This window comes from Lissotriton helveticus, chromosome 6 (genome assembly GCF_964261635.1).
Source record: "Lissotriton helveticus chromosome 6, aLisHel1.1, whole genome shotgun sequence".
In the NCBI taxonomy this organism is placed as follows: domain Eukaryota; kingdom Metazoa; phylum Chordata; class Amphibia; order Caudata; family Salamandridae; genus Lissotriton; species Lissotriton helveticus.
In genome coordinates, this window is record NC_136067.1 from 668,998,595 (window position 1) to 669,025,599 (window position 27,005).

The 27,005-nt window shown below is 44.2% G+C and overlaps 2 protein-coding genes across 2 annotated transcripts in view; both read left to right on the forward strand.

Moving 5' to 3' along the window:
• Window positions 1–27,005, forward strand: part of LOC144762439 (uncharacterized) — a 371,225-nt gene that overhangs the window by 88,920 nt on the left and 255,300 nt on the right. The window lies entirely within an intron of this gene.
• On the forward strand, window positions 18,942–24,148 carry TPBG (trophoblast glycoprotein). Its single transcript, XM_078648128.1, has 2 exons — window positions 18,942–19,026; window positions 19,451–24,148. The coding sequence occupies exon 2, from the start codon at window positions 19,801–19,803 to the stop codon at window positions 20,983–20,985; it is 1,185 nt and encodes a 394-aa protein (XP_078504254.1). The 5' UTR covers window positions 18,942–19,026; window positions 19,451–19,800; the 3' UTR covers window positions 20,986–24,148.

The window sequence follows — 27,005 nt, forward strand, 5'->3', positions numbered from 1 at the left end:
CGCTCTCACAGCCAGCTATAACTAATTTCTTCCAGACACAGGGGTAGCATGATTTAACTATCGCTGCAATGCCCCCTGCCCTAGAGTTGCGATTATGGGTGTAAATGGAATAGTCCAGAGGGAGCGCTAGGTTCATCTCAACCGTGGCATCATCGTGCAGCCAAGTTTCGGTCATGAAAAAAACATCAGGGGCCTCATCCAGAACAAGGTCATGGATTTCGGCATGATGTTTGACCAATGACCTAACATTAAGATGCCAGATCTTTAGGTCACGGTGAGCCGAATTCTTAGGGGGCACGGGATCTATATGAGGAGGCTTAGTAAAGATGCTGATAGGAGCAGGGGAAGGAAGCACAAAGTTATTACAAGAGCACTGAGCGGGGTCGCAGAGCGGATCAAAAGAGGAATGCTCACAATGAGAGGGCAGCTGCCGGAGACTGAGTAGCTCTTCTCTTGTATACAGGCCACCAGCAGACATAAGAGATACAGGGTCCATAGCCCCTAGCGCCTCCTTAGCGCTGACGGGCGCAGATGGGCAGGACTCTGGCATGACTCCGGCGTGAGTCCGGCGTGTCCGCCAAACGCGTCCGCTACGCGGAGAGAGCACTTTTATATTAAAAATGCTCGAGAAAGTTTGCAGGATAAGAACCTCCCGGCTTCCGCCTCAGAAGGGTGAAGAAATGCACAGCTAGAACAGGCGCAGGGGACAAGGAAACCCCTTTTATACTAAACTAGAGCGCGTCAGAGTGCTTAACACCCCCAATATGGCCGCTGTGGAAAGTGCGTCTTCCTCGGACCGATCTCTCAGCGTCTATACTCAGCTGAGAGTGGCCCGAGTGGAGTAAGAGGGAGGAGAGGTGTCTGGCAGGTTCAATGCTTCGAAAATCAAGCTGTATTGCCACACACAAATAAAATACAAACGCTTACTAAATCAAGCCGCAAACAGTTTTACATTAAAAATGCTCGAAAAAGTTTGTAGGATAAGAACCTCACGGCATCCGCCTCAGAAGGGTGAAGAAATGCACAGCTAGAACAGGCGCAGGGGACAAGGAAACAAGGAAAGTGTCTTTGCGTCTTGCACCCGGGTGCAGTTTATTGACTATTTTCTTTGCTTTGACCCGCTCTCCAACTTCAGCCTTCCTGATGATATCCTTTAGCGACCAATGCCCTTGAAGGATCTTGCGCTTCGTGTTAGAACTTGAACAGCCTTCGATTATCCGGAGCCGAACTGCTTCCTCGTTTGAAAATGTATTGAAATGGCAGCATTGAACCAGATTTTGCAACCGGGTGATGAAGTTTGGCAATGGTTCTCCTGGTTCCTGCCGTTGCTGTGTTGAAGGCGATGCGATCATGATCCACGTTTGCCTGTGCGTGGAAATGGGCACGGAGCTTCTCTTGGAGTCTTTCATAGGTCTCTGTGTCCTTTTCAGGAAATGTTCTGACTAAGCGTCGGCCCTCATGACCTACCAGCTGAAGGAGTAGTATCAGACAATTTCCATCTCTTCGTTCACCGATTGCGTCAAGAAAATCGTCCAGTGAGTCCAGCCACCCGTCCCATTTGGGACCCAAACTCTGAATGTCCGTCTGTGTCACTGGGGGTGGCACTTCACGGCAGGGATGGGACTGTTGTGTTGCTTTTCCCACCGCCATGAGGGAGGAAGGTTTCTTCTTTGCTGACCTTCTTTGGCCAAGATCTTTTGTCTGATCGTTTCCTTTGAGGTTGGTAAGATTCACAACTATCTCGGTACGCTTCAGTGATCTAAGTTTGGATTTCTTAAGTTCAGGATGTCCACCACTCAGCTACACCATGCGTGACTCGTGGCTTAGCGCCTTCCCACTCTCTTCAGTGTTGTGTGCTGGCTGCAGGTGGTTTAGGGCTCTCCCGCGATGATGCGTGGTAGCTTTGACATCTGGTTCTCGCGTTTCTGCCCGTGCTAGTGCAGATTATCCACTGCCTTAGTTGATGATAGACGGCTTCCTTGACATTTGTTTAGTTGCGCTTCTGGATCATTTATTTTCTCAGTTTGCACTGTCTTGTGCTTGGGGTGTTTCCTTATTGCTTGCGTGTCGTCATTTACTGTTGTCTTTGTTTCTGTCCTGTATTTGCTTGTGCTTGCTTTCTTGCACCACTTGCATTTGCTTGTGTTTGTTCGTGGTGACTCCTGTATTTGCTTGTGTTTGTTTACTTGTTTCACCTCTGACATCAGCTTGCGCTTGCTTTCTTGTTTCCCTTTTGCATTCGCTCGTGTTTGTTTGTGCCACTTGTTGCTTTTATCTATCTCTTGCATTTACTTGTGCTTGTTTATATTTGCTGTTGCTTTTGCTCGTGCTTGTTTTCTGGTTCTTCACTTGCATTTACTCGTGCTTGTTTACTTTTGCTGTTGCCTTTGCTCGTGCTTGTTTATCACTTCACCTTTACATTTGCTCGTGCTTGTTTGTTATTTCACTCTTGCATTTGCATGTGCTTTTTTTGTATTTGTCTTGGCTTGGGCTTGTGTTCTTATTTTTGCTGCTTGCATTTGTATGTGCTTGTTTGCATTTGTTGTGGCTTAGGCTTGTTTTCTTGCTCTGCTTCTTGCATTGGCATGTGCTTGTTGCGCAATGCTCTGCCGCCTGACTCTAAAATGGCCGCTCTATACTTTTGATGGGGCTGTGTCTCACGGCCTGACCTTAAGATGGCCGCCGATATGGGAATCTCGTTTCCCATGAGATTTAGGCCTTTCCACACTTCAGGCTCACACTGCCACAACCGGCACTCACCGACAGCCGGTTCCTCCAACGATGACACCTTCCCAGGTCACCAGGCCAGCAACTCGCGAGACCAGCAGGTAGGATCGGGGTGGGCTCCCGACCTTTACTTTACTGCTGCACTCCACTCTTTCTCCCGCATCCGGGGTGAGCACCCAGTCGAGCGCTCACGCGCGCTTCTTAGACGGGCATCTCTAGCGCTTTACCAGCGCTCTTCCACTTGGGCTCCACGCGACCGGCAGGTCACGGAGCAGCGGGGACACGTCGCGTCCTCCGTCCTGGACCTCACGCTTTAGGGGTGAGCTTCTGGTTCTCTTGGCGCGTGCGAATCGCGCTTGCCGCTTCCTTCCGGCGCTCGCTCACAGCAGGCCACGCTCCACGCAGCCTCCACAGCCACGGAGCTTCGGGCAGGCAGTATTTTTGGGCGGCTCAAACTTCGCCGCGGCGCTCGTCTTAATCGCGGTGGGTGCAAGGGCATACTCCTCCTCTGCACCACCGGGGAACAGGGTCATACAGTGTCACGGGATCAATTCCAAGTGCACAGAGCACTCGATCCCACCCTCGTCGCCAGCTGTAGCATCGTGCTACTAAATTATAATAGACACAGGATGTATTTTATTTGGAGCCTTTATTCATTCATCCTACCTCGACCCTATCCCTACTCTAACTGCCCCTAGACCGTCCCCCAGCTCCTCCTGTTCCTGTTCCTTCCCTGACTCCACCCCCCCAAACACTAGACTGTATCACACAATCTTACAGATGCCATTGGGGATTTCCCAAAGGTGTACTGGGAAGCAAGCCTCTGTCCTCTGAAGAGCTCCATTCTACAACATGGACATATCAAGTAGCTCAAAAAGTTGAAGGCTGCATGGGGGTAACTGAGGCAATGGTAGGTCTGATCGCAATTGCCCCCATCAATATTCTATATTGGGATATGACCCTAGTTCTTCGGACTCTTAGGGGTCTGGGTGAAGGGAACTTTATCTACAGTTCTTGTCTGAGGGTCAGGTCCCCTGCCCATCTCCTACTTTCCATCCTAAAGGTCCGTGCTTAGTTCCATTCATCGATATCAACAATGCCGCACTCAGTAGTTATTCATTCCTTTCCTGTTTGTTTTCGGTAAATCCATTACAGATGTATGCGATACCAATATATTTCAAAGCAATTCACATACTCATCAAGTCCCTGAGCAAATTTCTTTCCACGGTAGAAAAAAGAATATTTCTTCCTATATTTGGTTGACTGTACAAAAAGAAATCAAACGCGTCATTTTCTCTGGTACGTTTTGGAAATGAATAACCACTACTTACGGAATATACATGTAATTCGGTTTCTTATTCTGTCGTACCTCTCACGAGGGATAGTAGTTGTGACTTGGGTCCACATGATCACAAATATCCACACACAAATGTCAAAAAGTATTGTATGTACTGGTCCTTTGATATTTATCACGTGTTTCGAAGTATCTCTTATTATGCGAAACATACTGTATTTGAATATATGATTATACAACGCTTACCTGTACCACGCATGGCTTTACCACGCAAATTTTACTACGCATGTGTCTTTACCACGCAGCATTTGAGCACGCACGACTATACACCGCCATATTTACGTTACGATCGTAACCAGCGTCAAAACACGTCTTTCAAAATAGAGATAGGACTTCTATGTTGACGTACACGCCACGTCGTTGTTGAGGCTCTTCCCTTTCTCTCCTTTGGCACTGAATAGCGTTTTTTTTTCTAAAGTTTTCTTTTTTTTTTTATTCCGCTTGTTTTTTAGGGGGGGAAACCCCCCCAACCACCCCACCCCCCCCTTTATATTGTCCCTTTCTCCTTCGTCTCCACGCAGGACGAAGGAACGAAGACTGGAAGGAATGAAGCTTGCGTTGCGTGGTAAAAACGTTCGTGGAATGCACCTGCGGTGAAAAGACGTGCTAACGCGGGATTACTGGTTACTAATTATCTTACCAAATCCCATTTCCTGTCGACTGAATCGTTGGTACCTGTCTTGAGTAAAAGGTAATCTCGCAGTAAACAATCAATTTAAGAACTTACACCACTCTAAATGACCACTGCCCAAAATTAAGTTTTAAAGATTTAATATAAAGTCAAAGATAACTGAAGATACAAACTTCTCAAAATGAGATTAAGAAGGTAAATCGGTATCACTATGAACATGAACTTTTTGAATAGTCTGAGTCTGAAGAACAAAATAATAAGTACAACTTCTAATAACATGAGCGTTGCCAAAATGAATACAAGTTGCAACCTCAAAGTCATTACAGAAAGAAAAATTAAGGTTAGTCTGTCCCTACACTACACTAAATGACATCCCTACTTAACAAGATCTTTACCCTCTAGGTGTCAGCCGTGGTGATTTCCTAAGAAGATCACGCACTTCTCTTTGTCTCTTCTCTGATAATGGGTCTCTCCTGATCAGCCTATCTGCCTACCCATCCGCTTCCTTAGGCTCCCAAAATCATCTGCTCTGCTCTTCTCCCGGGTCACTTTCCCTAATACCAAATCACATTTCCAATAGAAACGCCCCTTGGGACGCCCCTCACGTGGTACATCTTTGCGCGGCAAACTCCATGATGGTACTCTTGAAGACCCTCGTTATAGTTGACCTTGGTTCCCCGGCTCCTTCTTCCGTGCGCTGATACCCCCTGAAATTCCTGGAAACTCCTACAGGCCTGCGCAAGGCGCCACTGAACAAAGTCCCTTTCATTCGAACTGATTAGGACCTTCGCACCTGCATACAGCTCGTCCTGCAGTGGGCCTCAAATTCCAGACTTCACCATATCTTAGGTCATAAAACACTCTCAGAGCTCCATACTGGACACCTCACGACCTCTCCTCTAACGAGCACATGACGATTTAAACTACATGACATTATCTGTTCCGGCCTACTTGATTTACATGCAGCAGGTTCCTGCACTCTTAAAACGTTAACTTGATTTAAACAGCAAACATTCTTAACTAGCATACGTTTCTAAAATAACACATCTATAAAGCATATACTTTTAACCCTAAGTTCAATAGTACATTTTGAAAGAACCATGTCAACTTTATCTCACATTATTTTAGCAGCACGTTCAGGTTTGCTGTGAATTGCCCTAAGGCCTACACAAAATACTGAAATCCAAAGTTACATTTAATTTGGACATGACTCTTTTTAACATGAGAACATGAGGTTTTCACATATATTCCAACATTTCTACATTTAATCTCACACCGTTATAATTATGGTTACTCTACTTAACATTCTATACATTTCGCTATTGAATATAAAACACTCGTGTGCAAAACATGTTTAAACTAACTACGTGCTTGTAAATATGGCGTACTTATACATTTTTTTCAAACTTGTGCTCTCTCAGTCCCCCCTTTGATGACCTTTAGGGGTCATCATTACCATGACACTAAAATGTAGAACCTTTTAAAGTGAAGTCAGGACAGTACCACTTCTTTTCATACTCTCTAATGCTTTCAGACTTTTATATTGAGTGTCCTGCATCGCTGTCAACTCTTCTTCCTGTTTCTTCATAGCTCTCTGTAACCTATTTGCTCTATACCATTGATACAAACGCACCAATCCCCACAAAGTGATTACACAAATCATTACTATGATGATGGGCTTCAATATGTACCAAACGATACCCTTTCCTAAGTTGGCAAACCAACTTCCAACTTTACCCATTCCATGACCTACTTTTTCCCACACATTTACCTTTGCCAGGTCCTCAATTTCGTAGTGTATGGCAGTGATGTTTTGTATATACTTCTCTAGAGGCTTTGAATTGTCTGGAATGTAAGTACAGCATTCCTGTACCTTCAAGGCCCTACAGACTCCTCCCTCTTTTGCTAACAGAACATCTAAAGCAAGTCGGTTCTGAAGAACCATTGCCCTAATCGATTGCATCTCCCCCTCTATCAGCATCAAGGATCTTGCAGTACTGGCAGACAGTCTATCTACGACTGTAGCTAACCTCCTGATCTTAATGTCATTCATTATCAATCCTAAGAAAGGGAATGCAGCACCTATTACATCTCCAACTACTTCTGCTGCACCCAGCCCTCGCTTCCATCTAGTTGATATTTCTTTCTTAGGCGTGTCTAAATTCTCAACATGATATATTTTAGGAAAGACAACAGCCAGATAGCATGATCCGTACCAATTATCTGGTAACTTCACATAGGCATATCTTCCACATACAAAATATACATTTGGTATTGCTTGCATCCCTTTCATGAAGTTCTTAGAGTAGTACTCCAATTGAAAGGCATGTTCACAATTTACTTGTCCTACATAAACGTTTTCATAATAGGAGTAACTCCTGTGAATGCACAGTTTCCCCCGTTTCTCCTTATCCAAAGCAATTGGACCAATACTACCTTTTCGTTGTTGTGCCCTTTCCTCCTTGGTCCAATCTGTTTCCCCTTGTCCTGATGCCTTCAATATCTTCTGCCTCCTGTATCTAGTATCTACCTGAGCTATAAACTTTTTCTCAACTTCTGATATTTGACAAGTCAGATTGTTGATTCGAGCATGTGAAGTATCTAACGTTCTCCATGGAATAAACCATTTGTGTAATCTGTCTTCGCTTTTGTAGTAGTCCCATTTGTTCAAATGCTTGAAATTCGGAACCTCTGGCAATGTCGAGTCGAAATTCGAGAAGTAATACTCAAATCCGTCTCGTCCATAAAACATACTTAACAATAAACTGCACGTTATCCCATAGGTCAACGGGAGATGATGGTATTTGATACCCTCCTCCACCGAAATTGGTAATTGCATACAGACATAACAATCCTTTACTTCCATGGCATCAACATATTCATAAAGCAATTTAGCATAAGCATTTGACTTGTAATTCCCCTGTGACTCATCCATGTGTAACCTTTTTACTTCTGCATCTAACAACGCTTTGTCTTTCTCATTGATGTTTCCCTTCTCCTTAATAATGGTAGTTCTCGGTGTTGACACTCCCTTATCCTCCTTAACTGTGGTTCCATCCCCTTCGTGTCCCGCTAGGAATGAAACAGTTACCACTAAAATTATAAGAGAAACCACTACTCCTAAAAATGTAACAGCTATACATTTTGCCCTGCGGTTCGGGTTGCCAGCCTCCATGTTCTCAAACAGTGTAGTTTTCGACTATCTTCCAGCATTCACTTCCTCTTCTTTTCAAACAAAGTCTTTCTCTCTTGCAATGTCTTTCTTGGAACACTTGGAAGCTTGACAATTTATTTCCGCAAAACAATTCAAAGTCCAGTAAAATAGACAACCCTAGCCCTTCTCCATCCGCTAAAAGGAAACCCCTACCATTTTTTTTTTCTTCTTCCACTCGGCGCTAGGTTATCTTGCAACAATTTACAATTTATTTTCAAAAGTCTTATTTTCGTCTGAAGTTATGTATGACTCAAGGAGTGACACTACTTCTTCATAAACGTCCATCTGAAGTATCATTCCCTCAGGTTCTGGACAGTTCGTACCACACCATGGAAAGTCAACCTTTTCTAGGATTATTCTCCTTATTTCGCTCAAGACAAGTGGACGGACGAAATTGAGAGTTAGCGTTTTTTCAATTTCCAATCCTGGTACTATCAGTTCTATATCCACAATTACAAAGGGGTCCGTTCTAATCAAGATCACTTTCTTCACTTTTCCAGATCTGCACCCCCTTGAAGCCATTCGCAATATGATATTAGTCCACAACAATAAGTGCTCCTAACATTTCTACTACTCGCTCAAGCATTTCCAAACGAAGAAGAGTTCCCTCCAATATTGGATATCGTGAACAGCAAACTGGAAACTCAACTGTTTCTAAAATCAACTTTCTTATTCCACTCAGGAGAGCAGGATGAACGATGTTGAGTGTCAGCAACCTTTCGGTCTCCGCTCCTGGCAGTAGAAACTTTATTTGCACTGTGATGATCGGGTCAGTTCTGATCAGTTCCACCTCCCTGATCCTCCCTGTTCTGTGTCTCCCAGACATCTGCAACAAGGTAGGTCCAGTCGGGAGTAGAGTATCTTCTGCTAGGCACTCGCACCCTACTTGATCTTCCAAGACCCTCCTCGGCTTGATCCTGGATATCTTCTTCTGGATCTGAGTCTTCGGATATAGGAGTAAGCGTTTCTTCCTGGGCCGACCTCAAACTTAGCCTTCTTCTCCTTGTTGGCCAAGTGGCAGCTCCAAGCCTTATTCTCCTATTCCTTGTCCTCCCACTTGGTTCTTGATCGCTCCGATACGGATCTGAGTCTGAGTCGTATTCACTTCTGCTCTCTCCTTCAGTTGCGTCTTCTGTCTCACTGCCGTCCTGCCTTCGCTCTTCTTCTGAATCCGATGCGTTCCCAACTTCTTCCGACACCCCCTCAGCTGCCTCAATCCCTTCTTGCGACTCTTCTTCCACTTCCGGGCTTTCGTCTGGGATGGGAGCTGTTCCTTCTAGAGGTGCTGGAACTCTTCTAGTATGGGATGCATGGATCCAATTCGGCAGCCCCCCGCACTTCACCGCGGTGTTCGTTATCAGGATTACCTGAAAGGGCCCACGCCAGCGAACATCTAGGCAGTTCTTCCGGACGTGCTTTTTAACCAAGACCCAGTCCCCTGGGTTCAGGTCATGACACAGGTTCCTCGCTGCTGGAACTTCAGCCGCATGCACCTGAAGGGACACAGAATGGATGGCGTCAGACAGTCCTTTACAATAATCCAAGATCAGATCATCTGTAATATTCAATAGAGCAGTAGTTGGAACTGTAGGAAGTCTCATGGCCCTCCCCATCAGGATCTCGTGGGGAGAGAGACCTGTCCTCCTATCAGGTGTGCTGCGCATGCTCATGAGCACTAAAGGAAGAGCATCTGGCCAACTCAAGGATGTGGATGCCACTACTTTAGCCAATCTATTCTTCAAAGTGCCATTCACTTGTTCCACAATTCCTGAAGCTTCTGGTCGATAACTACAATGCAGCTTTTGATCGATATTCAGTGTGGAGCACAACATCTTCACTATTTCGCTGTTAAAATGTTTTCCTCTGTCCGATTCCAAAGAGGCAGGCACCCCGAAGCGCGGTATCAACTCCCTGAGCAACAATTTAGCCACTGTGAGTGTATCGCACCTACGTGTAGGGTACGCTTCAACCCATCTGGAAAATACGCATACAATCACCAACACATACCGAAGGCGATTGACTCTTGGCATCTCGATGAAGTCTAGTTGCATTCTATTGAAAGGTCCCCCCGACCTCCCAATGTGACTCAGTGTGACTGGTGTTCGTTTGCCTACGTTCAGTTGTTGGCAGGTAACACATCGCTTACATACTGATTCTGCTGCTATTCTGAATTTCGGGCAATACCAAGTCTGCCTAAAAACTCTCATCATAGCATCCCTTCCTAGATGTACTGGACCATGTATTTCTCTCGCCATGGGATTAGCTAATTCTTCAGGTAACACAGCTCTCCCATCTGCTGAAACCCAAAAATCCATTTCACTTCGCACACAGCCTGCTATTTCCCATGCCTTTTTCTCTGTTTCAGGTGCGTTCTCCTGCATTATCCTTAAATCCTCCCAAGTGTCCACAGTTTCTAACATCATACTTAATTCAGTCTTTCCTTCTGCACCTTCTATTTCCACCTTTGAGAAAGAATAACTTTGTTCCGCACAATAGCGTGCGACTTCATCAGCATATCTATTACCTTGTGACACAAAATCTGTATTCTTAGTATGAGCTACACACTTCACTACTGCAATGTCAACAGGACCTTGTAATGCTTCTATCAGCAATCGCACAAATTCTCCATTTCGAATGGGCGAACCAGAGGAGGTCATGTAACCCCTCTGAGACCACAACTGCCCGAAATCATGAACCACACCGAAACCATATTGGCTGTCCGTGTAGATGGTGACTCTCTTTCCATTTCCTGCTATGCAGGCACGAGTTAGGGCAATAATCTCTGCTACCTGTGCGGAATGTACTCCTTCCAGGCAAGCGGCTTCCACAACTCCAGTAATGGTACAAACAGCATAAGCTGCTCTCAACCGACCAGTATCGTCTCTTAAACATGAGCCATCAACAAAGTAAATTTCATCGGGGTCAGACAATGGCTCATCCACTATATCTGGTCTGGGTTTCGTGCATAGTTCAGTCACATCAAGGCAATCGTGGTCTTCACATCCTTCGCCTTCTATTACCGAAGGTAATGGCATCAAAGTAGCAGGATTCAAGACAGAGCATCTCCTGAGAGTCACGTTTTCTGCGGCAAGTATAACTTGCTCATAACGCGTGAGCCTGCTATTGGTCAGATGCTGCGTCTTCGTCCTGGTCATTAACAATTCAACTGAATGCGGTACATACACCACCACTGGATGTCCCATTACAATACTTTCGCTCCTTTCAATGCTGACACCCGTTGCGGCAACGGATTTGAGACATCCGGGCAACGCTGCGGCTACTGGATCTAATGTAGCCGAAAAATATGCAACTGGTCTACGGGCATTACCGTGGGTCTGTGCCAAGACTGACAAAGCACATCCCTCTCTCTCACAGCAATAGAGTGAAAATGACTTTTCGTAATCTGGCATTCCCAGAGCCGGAGCACGACATAAATCGTCTCTCAGCTGTAAAAACGCCACCAGACATTCTTCATCCCATGGTACCGGATCACTCACCTCCTTGTGCGTCAGTTTCTGTAAGGGCTTTGCTTTCAGTGAAAAGTTAACTATCCACTGTCGGCAGTAACCCACCATTCCTAAGAACATTCTAACTTCTCTCTGTGTTGTAGGCGCATTCATTTTCATTATCGCCTCAATCCTCTCTGGGGACACCTTACGTTTCCCTTTTTCTAACCTGTGCCCTAGATACTGTACTTCTGTCAGACAATACTGTAACTTGCTCGGAGATACCTTATGTCCATTTTCAGCTAAATGATTCAGTAAGGCAATTGAATCTACTTTACAAGCTTCCTCTGTTTCTGACGCAACAAGTAGGTCATCTATGTACTGTACCAGAACCGAGTTCTGTGGCAGTACTAGATTCTCAAGATTCTTTTTCAACAACTGATTAAAGATGGATGGACTGTCTGTGAATCCTTGTGGGATTCGACACCATGTTAAAACGCGATCTTCCATTTTAAACGCAAAAAGGTACCTGCTCTCTTCATCCAATGGGATTGAAAAGAAAGCCTGACAAAGATCTATCACTGTGAACCATTCTGCTTGACATGGTATTTGAAACAATATTACTGATGGATTCGGTACCACGGGACAACATGAAACGACTATGTTGTTAATTTTTCGTAAATCCTGAACTATCCTAAACTTCCCGCTAGGTTTCTGCAAACCCATAATCGGGGAGTTACAAGGACTGCCCACGATTTCCTTCAGTATTCCCTGCTGTATCATTGACTCGATCACAGGCTTTATTCCCGCAATCGTTTCCTGGGACAATTTGTATTGAGGCGTTCTTGGAAACTCAACATTTGGTTTTACCAGAATTTTTACCGGTTCTACCCCTTTAATCAATCCTATATCTTCTCCTGTGAAATCCCACACCTCTGACGCCACTGCATCTCTTAAGTCTTGTGGAAGATCTTCTACAGTCAGAGTAGGATATAGTTCTACACAGAATTTTGAATTGGCCACCTTAAAGGTAGCATCATCGTCGGTAGTCTGTACCTCCACTCCTTGTGGGGTGCAGTATATGGTGCAATTCAATTTGCATAACAAATCCCTACCTAACAGACATACCGGACTCGAGTCACAAACCACAAACTGATGTTCGTTCATGTGGTTTCCAATTTTCACAGACACTGGTTCTGTCAAGGGACTAGTCATTCTTTTATTTGCGACTCCTACCACTTGAATTGTTTCCCCTGACATTGGCAAGTCTGGAACTACCGCTGATCTCAGAGTCGAACGAGTAGCCCCAGTGTCCACTAAGAACGTAGTGGGACACCCTGCCACTTCTGCCTCAACAAATGGCCCTCTTTGATCCACTTCTAGAACTGCCCCGAGGGTACAGTCTTCTTCACTGCTCACCCGTTGTCCTGTCAATGGATCAATGTAATAACATTTTTCTTCCTCGATAAACAGAGGCATTTGTTTAAAGACCTTTCCTCCAGCTGCTATCTTCGGTGGCTGTGGGAATTGGGCCCGTGGAGCCGAAGTCCCCCCTTTGGCCACCTTACTGCTTGGGACTGTCACTTTTTGCACTGGGTCTTCTTGGACCTGCTCTTCTACTTCTAGCTCTCCGTTTTCAGGGTTAAAGGGACACTCGCGTCGCCAATGCCCCACCTGATGACACAGATGACACTTTGTCGTTTTCTTTAAAGTGGCAAAGTCTATCTTAGGTCTCTGCCCTTCTTCATTATCTTTGTTCTGACCATTTGGTTTTCGTCCCATCCCCTGCTTCTGCTGGCCACCCTTCCCAGCGGACTGCATTTGCACCACCATCAATTTCTCCTTTAGATTCTTGGCTTTAGAATCTATCTCGTCACTGCAGTACCTCGCATATCGTAAAATCTCATCTAGTGGTTTGTTCTGCCAACAGATTAAATGTTGCTGTATCATCAAACAAATATCAGGTCTCAACCCCAAGACAAACTTTGACACGAACTGCCCTATGTCTTTGGGATCCATTACATCTAGTCCACTGTATTGCTTGAATGTTTTCAACAATCTTTCATAAAACTCGTGAACTGTCTCCTTGGGTTCCTGCCTTGTTCGGTCTATTTTTACCCAATCTATATCCTGTGGTGGTACCTTATCTTTCAACCAAGCTATTACCCTTTCATACTTTCGCATGACAATCTCAGATGGTCCATTTGTTCGAGCATCCCTCAATGGTTCAGCATTTGGCCATTCGACACTAGTCTTACAAGGGGTCCATAGATCAGATGGGACCACGATGTCAAACAACGTGTTCAAATCTATCCACAGTACTTTCGAGATTTTAACGAACCTCTCTACCTGCTTATACCATTCGACTGGATTGTCCCGCAACTTCGGAAATGAGTTGGTAAATGCGGCTAAGTCTCCTCTACTCCAGGGCACATGTACATAATTTCCATTTGATATTTCTCGCAAAGGGAATGCCTCCATCTGCATTACCCTTCCCTCAGGGGTCATCACATTTGTACTTCGCCTAACTGTGCCCTTTTTCGACCACCTTTCTTCCCATTTATCCAGTTCTCTCCACACTCTTATCCCTGTTACCAACTCTCTTATGTGTGTTTTTAATCCAGTAGTTCTCTTCTCATCTAGATCTTGGTCTGCGTACTGTAATCTGTGGTTGCTCTGCAATGCCCTTGTCCTAGACAAATCCACGGCATACTTGTCTGCCAAATCAGTCAGTTTTTCATGAAACGCTCTAGCTTTCCTAGTAATATCCTTTACCATGAACAATAACTCATCCTGTTCATACAATTCTATCCTTTCCAAAGGCAATGTTCCATCTATTATCTCATCAACATCTGATTTTAAACTGGTAACATCAAGCCTTTTTGCCTTTATTTCAGCTTTCAAGACACTCAATTTAGCTCCTCCATCCGCATCTCTCCCATCCCAGCTCCGAGATCTACGTTTAGGTATTGGTGAATTATAGGGAGTCCTCCCCTGTTCCCATCTCTCTAAGTCCCATGCCTTTCCATCTTCTCGGGGTGGGTGGTGAAACACTCCTTCATGCCTCCCAGCCTCTCTCTCTCCATCCTGGCTAGTTTCACGGGATAGAGGGTAAGAGGTTCTATTACTCCCTCTTTCTTCCCTACTTCCCTGTGATTCCTGATTATTCGAGGCGTGGCGGGACCTATCGCTGTTCTCCTTTCTCCAATGTTGAACGTCTTCCCCAAGTGTATGATGAAGGCACCTAAACCTATTCTGAAAAGCCCGTACCGCCTCATCTCCTCCTTTCCCCCAGAGACGGGACATTTCCTCACATTCTACAATCCTAGTATTTTGTTCCGGCTGTTCTCTCTGATTTGTAGGACATGCATCCCCTCTATTCTCTTGACTTTGGCCTTCCCGGCCCTGACTACTCTCGCTGGCCCCACAATGAGATACTGTCCCATTGCCCCTGCTTTCCCATTCTGGTTCTGTTCTTGTCCTGTTATTTGGAGATACTACGGACCCGTCCCATTCCCTCAAATCAGCTCTTAACTCTGAAAAAGATCTTGGCCGTGGTCCCCTTAGATCCATTGGTCCTCTCGGACCTCCCTGTTCTGAATTGGGACCGACAGTTGTGTCTAATGGGGTATTCCATGTTACTGATCCTGGCAATTGTTTCCATGCATTTGTCACATTATTCCTCCTTTCCATCTCAATCCTTTCCCTATCCAATTGCCTTTGTTGTTCCCCTCTATCTCTCTCAGAATTATAGATCGAAACTATGGGTCCTATGGTAACAGGCACTTGAAGAGCGTCTGGCAATCCCACAGACTCAACCCTTTCTGTGGTTGGCGTTTTCTGCACCACAAACCTTCCCACTACACTCTGTACAGTGTTGTTTGGAGGTGTTTCTCCGCCTTTGCTAGGTGTCCATTCCGATATAGGGAGTGGTGTATATCCCTCTATCTCATTCCCATCTTCCCTTGCGAGCCCTCTATCTTCTATCAATCCCACTCTCGGAGGTGGTCTATCCATTAACAATCTGTTTATCAGATTGTCCTCCGACTCGCTTTCCTCGTCTTCTTCCATGAGGTTTCCTCCTCCTGACACCTCCCTCATCGGATACATTTTCTCCACCTCAATAGTCTGTACCCTCCAACGCTTTTCCTCCTCATCCCATTTGGAATCTCGCACTGCCCTTACCGATCGCGTCAGCCTTTGTTGACGCCTGTTCAAATTTCGGTCGTGTGCAGCCTTAATCCATGCATTAAGAGCCTCAAACTGTGTTGGTCTAGGTGAGGGTTTCAATGAGGACATGGTTGCTTTTAGCCGATGTAACACCTCTAACTTAAACGTTCCATACTTCGGGAACTGCATTTCCTCATTTCCTTCCGTAAGCTTATTCCAAGCCCCAATCCACAATATCGTATGCAGCCCTACATTCGTTGCCATATAATGAGCTGGCGTACCCTCTGGGGGAGCCTCTTCCCCGTAATAATGTTCACTTCGTTTACGTTTAAAAATCCCTTTCAAACACTTAAAACACTTCATGATTTCTCTTTTCTCCGCGTTTGTTTACTTCCTGATGATATTCCACCAATCTCAGCGCCGTTCTCACTAACTGGCCTATCCGTACGCGGCTTTCCTCCGACGTCACTCTAGCCGCCCAACCAGAGCGCGGCTCTAGCTAACGTCACACCAACCGCTCAATCAGAGCGCGGCTCTAGCCGACGTCACCCGTCCCCCTTCGCAGCAGTTCCCCTCCTTTCTCAGCTCGTCTCCTCGGTCATGCACGCATCCCATTCATACTCTGAAAAATGATTACTTCCGTCCAAGCGATCACCTTTCTTTGACTGTACGCCCACAGTCTTTCTGTAGTTGTCACCCTAACTTGGCGAAATGTCTTTCCGTTTACTTCCAGACAATCGCCTTCTCCGATAGGTTACTCACACGCAGTAACTTTCGACCAGCGTCCGTTACTCATACACTCACTCTTACACTCCCCCTATCTTGGATCCACGGCGGTCAATGGTACCTCGTGACCTCCGTACTATGGTCGACAACTACCCTGGATGTTCGATACACCCAAAACCACTTAAGCTCTGGCCTGAACTTAAGATTTCACCAGTTCACCCGTTTACCAGGTTACCAGTTTACCAGGTTGCGCGCGCTCACAACCTTCTCTCTTTCACACTACAGGCATTCAACTCCGCAAGACATTACAATACAAATACAACACAAAACACCGCAATCTGTTCACGCATGACCCTTTTTATACTCACTCTCCGATACTGCTGCTTTTCTCGCACCGTCTGCACCTTTCGGCACACGATTCTTCCGCTGCTCGTCTCTCGACGTCTCGGGCCTTGGGGTAAACTAACCTCTCTAGATTACCTTCCTCAAGAAGATAACCATCCTCACTCTGCTACCAACTGCTAACGCGGGATTACTGGTTACTAATTATCTTACCAAATCCCATTTCCTGTCGACTGAATCGTTGGTACCTGTCTTGAGTAAAAGGTAATCTCGCAGTAAACAATCAATTTAAGAACTTACACCACTCTAAATGACCACTGACCAAAATTAAGTTTTAAAGATTTAATATAAAGTCAAAGATAACTGAAGATACAAACTTCTCAAAATGAGATTAAGAAGGTAAATCGGTATCACTATGAACATGAACTTTTTGAATAGTCTGAGTCTGAAGAACAAAATAATAAGTACAACTTCTAATAACATGAGCGTTGCCAAAATGAATACAAGTTGCAACCTCAAAGTCATTACAGAAAGAAAAATTAAGGTTAGTCTGTCCCTACACTACACTAAATGACATCCCTACTTAACAAGATCTTTACCCTCTAGGTGTCAGCCGTGGTGATTTCCTAAGAAGATCACGCACTTCTCTTTGTCTCTTCTCTGATAATGGGTCTCTCCTGATCAGCCTATCTGCCTACCCATCCGCTTCCTTAGGCTCCCAAAATCATCTGCTCTGCTCTTCTCCCGGGTCACTTTCCCTAATACCAAATCACATTTCCAATAGAAACGCCCCTTGGGACGCCCCTCACGTGGTACATCTTTGCGCGGCAAACTCCATGATGGTACTCTTGAAGACCCTCGTTATAGTTGACCTTGGTTCCCCGGCTCCTTCTTCCGTGCGCTGATACCCCCTGAAATTCCTGGAAACTCCTACAGGCCTGCGCAAGGCGCCACTGAACAAAGTCCCTTTCATTCGAACTGATTAGGACCTTCGCACCTGCATACAGCTCGTCCTGCAGTGGGCCTCAAATTCCAGACTTCACCATATCTTAGGTCATAAAACACTCTCAGAGCTCCATACTGGACACCTCACGACCTCTCCTCTAACGAGCACATGACGATTTAAACTACATGACATTATCTGTTCTGGCCTACTTGATTTACATGCAGCAGGTTCCTGCACTCTTAAAACGTTAACTTGATTTAAACAGCAAACATTCTTAACTAGCATACGTTTCTAAAATAACACATCTATAAAGCATATACTTTTAACCCTAAGTTCAATAGTACATTTTGAAAGAACCATGTCAACTTTATCTCACATTATTTTAGCAGCACGTTCAGGTTTGCTGTGAATTGCCCTAAGGCCTACACAAAATACTGAAATCCAAAGTTACATTTAATTTGGACATGACTCTTTTTAACATGAGAACATGAGGTTTTCACATATATTCCAACATTTCTACATTTAATCTCACACCGTTATAATTATGGTTACTCTACTTAACATTCTATACATTTCGCTATTGAATATAAAACACTCGTGTGCAAAACATGTTTAAACTAACTACGTGCTTGTAAATATGGCGTACTTATACATTTTTTTCAAACTTGTGCTCTCTCAGACGTTTGCGTGGTAAGTGACCCGTTGTAAACGTAACGCGTGGCAATGCATTCGTGGTAAATGATGTTTCCCCTGTATTTCTTCTATTTCCTTCATTATGTTCTTCAGATTTGATAGATAGTATTTCTTTTCTCTAATCCTCAAAGCAACGTTTTCATTATTAATAAATAACTGTGGACGCTTAGTATTTCATGTAAATTATTCTGATAAACTGTTTCCATTTAATCACCCCGCCATGCTTTTAAGGTGTAACAGTTTCTGGGTGGTGTTATCGCCCCATTGGTGAAACGTGAACTGATTCAGAAATACAGAATGTTTAAAACTTTGCTGGGAATTTGTTCCGATATACGACGTGCTACATGGATTGGACAGTCCTCGTCCTGATTTCCGACTTCTGTTAATTAGTAGTTTCATTTTTTTTCGTAGATATATAACGGGCTCTAAACACTTATCTGCATGCTGTGCATAATATCCGCTCAAGTTAGACCCTTATGCATAGCAGTGCGGAACACTTCGAGGTATTTTACATGTGGTCACACCTGTGTTTTTTCAATAAAAAAAGTATTTTGGCATACGTGGAAAATAGCAGAAATGTAGCCGAATGAAAAGCTTCTTCTGATGCGGTAGATGGCGCTCTTTGTATGCTTTGCAGTTAGGTAGTGTCTGTCGTATCCTCATAGTAGTAGGAGGACCGTTGGTGTTTTCCTAGATCAGAGTTCGCGTGGAGCCGCACAGGACACGCGACAACACCACGAAGAACAGTAACTACAGGGACAGGCGGAACACAGACAGGTAAGGACATAAAATACCTCAACCGCAGATAGCGATCATAGTGAAGGATGGCGGAGAGGACCAGGGAGACCTGATCATAAAAGTAAAGCCCTATTTGAAGTTTAGACGTGCAGATTTTTACACTGAACTGTATTTTATTCGAATACTCCGTATCTCAGTTTCTGTTCCTTTCTCCGCGATTTTTCATGTATTTTGTTTATTGCTTAGAGCGGTTGGGGGGGCAGAGCGTTTGGAGGGGGGAGGTGAGCTCATGCTAGTAATCGGATCCCTCACCTGAGAAGGGCGGGAGCCGGGAGGGGAGCATTCTTTGCTGCCAGCTGCTGGCGGAAGGGGAGGATGTGTCTGTGAACATGAAAGCCAGCATTAGGTGTGCACGGCAAATTTGCAGCGCAATCGCTTTACCCGTTTCATCTGTTTTTTTTAGGGTGTGCCTTCGATCGCGTGGAAACCTCAAGATACCACTTTGAAGAAAGGATCAAAGAAATGGAGCCTTCAAAAGAATGGAATAAGTTGTGTACTCAGACGACAGCGTAAATAAGTGAAGAGAGAAAGACGAGCAAGGGCAGAGGAGTTCCGTCTGCAGTCTGAGACGCCTCCAACTTTCTTCTTGCTCTGTGCTGCGGCCACCGCTGCTGTTGAGGTCAGAGTGTTCAAGTTTCAGGCTCGTGGCCCCATATATTTCCATCGCCCCTGCCCTAAAGAGTCTGTGCCCTGCTAGCTGCAGCTCAGTGCTTCAGCACAGCCCGCGGACTGGGGACTAGTTCTGCGGGGGCGATGTTCGGGCTGGATTTGTTGACTCGCCTCGGAGGCCGCAAGAGCCGGCGGCGGGTGCCTGTGTGGCCTCGGCAAGGCGATGGCGCCGTGGTCATGAAGCCGGTCTCGGTGCTGGTCCTCGTGCAGGTGCTGGGCTCAGTCTCTTCGCAGCCCGAGCAGCACTGCCCACCCCCTTGCGAGTGCTCCGAGTCCGACAAGACGGTGAAGTGCGTGAACCGCAGCCTCTCCGAGGTGCCCCGGGACCTCCCGGCCTACGTGCGCACCCTGCTTGTGACCGGCAACAACATCACCAGGCTGAGCCAGGACACGGCGCCCCTCGCCGCCCTCACCGACCTCGCCACCCTGGACCTGAGTGCCAACCGCTTGCAAGAAGTGGAGCCGGGCTCGCTCGCCGACCTGCCCGGCCTGCGGCGCCTGGACCTCAGCGACAACAGGATCTCCCGCTTCAGCAGCCTGTCCTTCGGCGCCGGGAGCCCCCTGGCGGCGCTCCAGCTCAACCGCGCGGTGCACAACGAGTCAGTGCTCACCTCCGTGCTGCGCAGCGGGGCCCTCAGCTCCCTCAGCAGCCTGGAGCTGTCCGGGAACCGATTCCTCTACCTGCCTCAGGGCCTCTTCGCCGCATTGCCTAACCTGGTGCACCTAAGCCTGCGGGACAACTACCTGGTGGGGTTACCGGCGGGGCTCTTCGTCAACCTGACGCAGCTCCGGACGCTGGACCTCAGCGACAACTCTCTCAGGCGGCTACGCAACGGCACCCTGAGGGACCTCCCGAGGGGGGTGTTGCTCAACCTGGCGAGCAACGCCTGGCGCTGCGACTGCGAGCTCGAGGAGTTCGTGAGCTGGCTCAAGGAGACCCCCATGGTGCCGGGCAAGGAGCAGCTCTTGTGCACCGACCCCCAAGACATGCGCAACGTTTCGCTCGTCGGCATCAACATTTCGGACCTAAAATGCTCCGACTCCGACGACTTGAGCAGTTTGCAGACTTCATACGTCTTCCTGGGAATAGTCTTAGCTTTGATAGGATTGATTTTCCTGCTGGTATTGTACCTGAACAGGAAAGGGATCAAAAAGTGGATATACAATATCAGGGATGCGTGCAGGGATCACATGGAGGGCTATCACTACAGGTACGAAATCAACGCCGACCCCAGACTGACAAACCTCAGTTCCAGCCTGGATGTCTGAAGGGAGAAACTTTTTTTTTAAGAACCAGCACGATAGCTATGCATGATGATAATGTAGGCTGAGCTTTTCCCGGTGCTCTTCCACACTAGGAAAGAGACGCTTCCTTGTACCTCCAGCGATCTTTACCTTCTTGTGGTATAAAGGGAACTGCGCCCTCTCCCCCTTGCTAAGACATGAACTGACTGGAAGTTGCATGTTGCCAGGATTGTACATACAAATCCGAGCTGCTCTCGCTTTTCTATCATAAGGTGACGTTTGATTAGGGAAGGGTAAACTTTCAGAGTTTGAAATTTGTTCTCTGTCCTCGCTCTGCTGCCATATCCACGTGTAATCACCATGCCGATATTGAGACAGGTTAAATATGCCCTCCTGGTCTTTATTTGATTAAGACAATACGCACAAGCACAACATACCATTTGATTCTCTTGCACACTACTATTATTGTTAAAACCGCTGTGGACAAAGAAATAGCAAATAACTCCACGTATAATGCATTAGTTCATAGCAACAGTGTCCAGTAGCATGCATGCATGCTTAATGTCCTTATTTTTAAACATTTGAGAACCTTTGACAGATCAGCAGATCTTCTCTTGCTATTTCAGCTCTCAAGACAGATGGTATATGAGTGCACGCAAAGCCTGTAAAAGTTAGACGTGTTAAAAAAGTCACTTTCATACACTCTGATGCATAAAAGCACCATATGCACACTCTGAGCCCCAGACCAATGATCTGGAAAGTGGACGAAAAGCCTTTATTCTCCGTACCATTCACTGGTTAACAAGCACATATGCAAGTGTATATTACAGTGATGATGCAAAGAGAGACTGTTAAATATAATGGCATAGTCAGAGTATGTAAACAAAGTGGAAACATTCAGTCCCATTGAAGTGATAGTGCACATGAAGAACAAATCTAAAGTCAATAGCAACTGTGTTGTGTGCCTTATTATTGAGCATCAGCTGTGAAGGTCCCCGTGATACTAGACGGATTAAGGAAGCGTTCATAAATTGAATGCTTGTTAAACATTATTAGCAGTTTATGTGGAAAATTTGAGCTTGGTCCAGAGGTTGTATCACCTGGAAGTGAAAGAAATCAATACACTTTAATTCTGATTATGAGGTGACTCGTAACCTGTCCATATGCTTTGCCACTTATATCAATAAATAAGGTTAGAGATGGGGAAAAAAGCCATGTTTTCTATTCTCCAAACCTTTCCTCCATTCGAAAGTTGTAATTGTACTCTTATTTGAATTACTTTTTTTTTGAAGACCAGCAATAACTCGAGCTTTATATTTACAATGAATCTAAGAAAGAGATGACAGTGTCAATGTTTTCTTGTTGATGCAACTTTTTCCTCTATTGCTGGTGCTTTTTGTTACTCAGCTTTTATTCCACGTTAATATGGTCTTTGACCTCATCTGTATATTTCAACACACCTATAATTGGCTCCTCCAAAAGTTATATTTTCAAAGAGACACTGTTGTAAATGTGCCTTTGACGACAGTGATGTAGTCTGTAACCTTAGGTAATGCGTGTTTTCATGTACTGACTGTAGAAACTGCAATTCTAAAGCTGTACACACAGTCGGGGAGGGAATCATTATGTGTTTCACATATACAGAAGCCACTGGAAATAATCCAAATTTGTTTTATAATGGCTAGACAGTCCGTTTTGTTTTACCGGTAGGGGAATTTGGAGGTGTGGGATTCCATTTAAAAATATATTTAGTTTGCAACAATCTGTATGGTACAAAATGAAAGTGAGCAAAACTGAAAACCTGCATAACCTTTGTAATATCTTTCTATAATCTACTGTCATGGAAAGGAGTCTTCATTTGGAATTACTGCTTCAATAGGTGTACTATTTCTATGCACAGAAAATGAAGAACATACCAATGTTTGTCAAGGTGGTGGTGTGATGTCTTATGGTTTATACTGCCTATTCTGTAGTTTCATATTTTCTACTTGGCAATGCCTTAGTAACATGGATGAAAGGCAAGTGCAACCGGTCATGACGTGTTATTTGATTATGATACTGCTAATGAAACCACAAGATAAGTGACGTTTTTAGTGGTTGGTAATCCTCGTGAATGTAAAGAACAGCATTGTCTGTGACTGCCAGTCCAGAAACGATTTCTATGTGCTTCAGGACGGGGCTGATGCTTTTAATTGAATCAATGGCATCTTGTTTGGTTGTCTGCAGTTTGGGACTGAAGACGCACGCTGAACAAATCCATAATTGAATTTGATAACCAAAAAGTAGTTTTCACATTTTAAAGCCGTTGCAGCCAGGACAGGAAATAATAACACATCGTTAAACTATTCAGAATGGGAACTACCTCACACTTTGTAACCATTTGCATAACCCGTGTACTGATATGCCCATTTTCTTGGTCTTTCTGCGCTCCTTAAATGTCTTTACATGGTGTAACACAAGCTCTAAGGCGTTAAGCACTACATTTGATGAATGGGAATGGTCCTAAATGAGTTTCCACTGACTGGACCCAGAGATTTTTGCAGCATTAAACACTAAGCAACTTCTAAAGGTAGACAGTTACTTGAGGTTGTTCAATCTGTTGTTTTAAATAGCTGTCTTTGGGGTTTTTGTTGAAATCTGACCCAATTTCCAGATTAAACGAATACCTCTATATTTTATAACACACACTGTACTATTAAAAAGCAACATCAGGTGTAATCAGGTGTTGTTTGATTGCAAATCATTATAGGACATACATATTCTTATCTTTACGTCTGTTTGTAATTGAAGAGGGCTGTTTTATTTAAAAAGTAGTTAACAAGCAAATAAAACAGCACACAGTTTTGTGATATAGACGACATTGTCAGCATGATGCAAGACGTCTGTGCATTTCACTCTGATGACCCCCTGTAAAGTAACTGCCACACTGAGGAGTTTTTAAATGGAACAAAATAGCCTCAATTGAAACCAGGAGATATGTTTTCTAATCTCCCCTTCCTTATTTCAGAAAAAAGAATATTTGCCAGTGCAAACAGCTTCATATGCTAGTGTACTAGACCAATGACTTATCAGTGTTTGGAGGTGTTCAAGAGGTCACCCACTAAAAGGAAAACATAGTTATTATTACTGTCATGCGTCTTCAGTTATAAGAAGAATCGAGAACATCCCCTTGTCTGTTTTTGAGACCTACCATGCCACCACCCCTCTACTGAGTCAGTAGTACTGACCCATTTAAGCCTTTATGAACAACAGACTGTGGTTTTTATAGAATGTTCTCTTTATCATTAAAGTAATAGCGTGTTTCTGTCTCGAGGATTCTGCTCTGAAAGTTGCATCATTTAATCACCTCTGAAAAACAATTTTGCCTTTTCTAATTATGTTAGTCCGGCCCTGTTTTGCTTTATTTCGGATCCGATTCTGCTACATGATTGTATGTCTCACATGCCTCGGTAAACGTATTCACAATGTTTTTGTTCCTCACACTGATCCAGTATTTTAATAATCTCTTCCTTCGAGTTTTCCCTCAGGTAGATGTGATGTATCAGCCCTTAAGTTGCTTTAATACAATGTTATGCCCCCAAAGTATTCATTCCAGCCATGCTCTCTAACTGGAAGTGCAGCTACACGATTTAGTTCTTAAAAATCCGAAATAACTTTCCTGGTAAGGGGTGTAATACTAAGGATTTCGAGGCGTGCAATATTAAGCCTTGATCTCACGGTTGCATATTTGATTTTTTTAAATATATGTTGGAAAGAACTGCCTTATTTCCTTGTCCCAGCTTCTTTGAGTGAACACTCAATATATTTATTAAAGATTTGGAACTCCTAGGAGGGCCACATAAAATACATTCATAGAATTACAAATAGAACAGAAACACATAACAAGCATAATCACAAACCATCATAAAAATGATCAAGAGCCTGCATTCGATTAGCTAAATTTCGATAAGAAGAAACAAACAAACACTCCCTTATATATACAGCTTTGAGAAGCTGTGCTCGTCTTTTGGAACACTATCAAATAAGCACACGTCCTCACTAATTATTCGCAGCAGTGATGATGTCAAATATATGGTGTCACATGCTAACACTGGAGATTCTTAATATATTTCAGTAGTTGAGGCATAGCTTGAAATTAACTCTAATGACATTGAAGATTGTTGCCGCTGTTGGACTAAACATTTTCAGAAGTACGTGAGCACCACTGTACAGGACAATTTTGTGTTACTTGCTCATGAGATTGGATATTGACAATATTACCCAACACAATTGATGGTTGTGCGAACAATATAGCATAGCTGCCTTGGTTTGGCCTAATGTTTATATATATATATATATATATATATATATATATATCGTTGTACAAAACACCCATTTATCTTTTTGTTGTTGAAGAAATATATGTCTTTGGTCCTCTCTCTATACAGCTCCTATTTCCATGTCACTTTCTACTTTCTGCACAGTTGTTACGTTCTTGGCCAGGTTTGCTGAGGTTTGTCCTAATTTATTTCATGCACCAATGTAAATCGTGGAGGAAGAGTTTCGGGAGAGTCCCTTAAATTCTGATTTTTTAAATAATTTTAATAACCCGATTGCTTTACAATGAAAGACTTTCACCCACCAAACAGCTTATGTATACAAAGAACACAGCAGGACCTCACAGACATGTTACTGATGGAATGTTTCGTTTTCTTGTACAAGACCCTGAATACAATATTGACCCAGTATGGATCAAGATGCATTTTTGAAATTATGATCTGTGTAACATAAGAAGAATGTACTTTATACTTAATGTTGTACAGTTGGTCTCTTCCTATCTGCTGATCCAATTTCAGAGTTTTTTTGTACAGAGTAAACAGCACAGTAGTAATGTCAGTAGTACAATATATAAAACAGCTAATGGCTAGCATGATTGCACTGAATAAGTACTACTGCATGTCATAATCTTTATAATACTGCCTGCCATAATACAGTCTAATACATCGTGTTTGTACTTTGTTGAATCTGAATATACGCCAGCCACCTCCACTGCCATAAACATTATGTTCATGTAGAGATTAAAGTATAACCTATTGTTACAAGTACAGCTGTATTTCATTTCAGAAATTCTTCTGGCCTGCATGCTCCAAGGTTTTGTACAGCGGCGAGAACCTAATAGGGAACTGTACTTCCGCATTGAATTGGCAGCTGTGCGTTAGCCTTTCCTATAGGCAAATGGGACCTTAATTGTTTTCACGAGTTACATCTAACTGCTTCCTTTCCCCATGATACAAATACAAGTAAATGAAAAACGAAGTTAGACATTAGGCATTGAAGGTAAAATTGCTGCGACAAATACAAAGATAAACGCCCCTGCACAACGTGTAAACATTTACTTTTATAATTGGCAATTAATATAATGTTCAAATATATGTCTTCAATGCGTTATATATATATGTATTACTTAACCATTAAGTTATTCTACACTTGACGAGTTTACGATGTCGATATAATAAACCCGATGTTGTCACAGGTCCTGCCGAATCCATTTCAAATACGGGTTCTTTGATTCTCAGTTTCAGATAAGAGCGTTACATGTTTGCCTTGTTGCTTCTTTTACATAGACCTCAATTCACCGAAATGCCAGAGATAGCGGAAGTGACATCATGCGCTATTGACCTCCACTAGCACTCACACACACGTGCTTACACATACACAGACATTCACACATATACTCTTTCACATATAAACACGCTCTCACCCGCAAGCATGCACACAACATACATTTAAAGCTGCCATGGGACGGTATATTCCAGCGTATTGTACTCCAGTTTTATTAAACTATTAGTGAATAATATAGTTTATTTAGTCACTGTTAGTGTAATAAAAAAATTGTCAGAAAAGAAAGAGTGTGGAGCCCCAAGTGCCCCTGTGTTCTTGGCACTGAATTTGTCACATCTGAGACCACTGGTCGCAAAGGCAGTGCGTTTGGTAGCAACATGCAAGTCATTGGTCGCAGCTGTGACCCCTGGCGACTCCTACATGATGTCCATGTTCTTTCACAA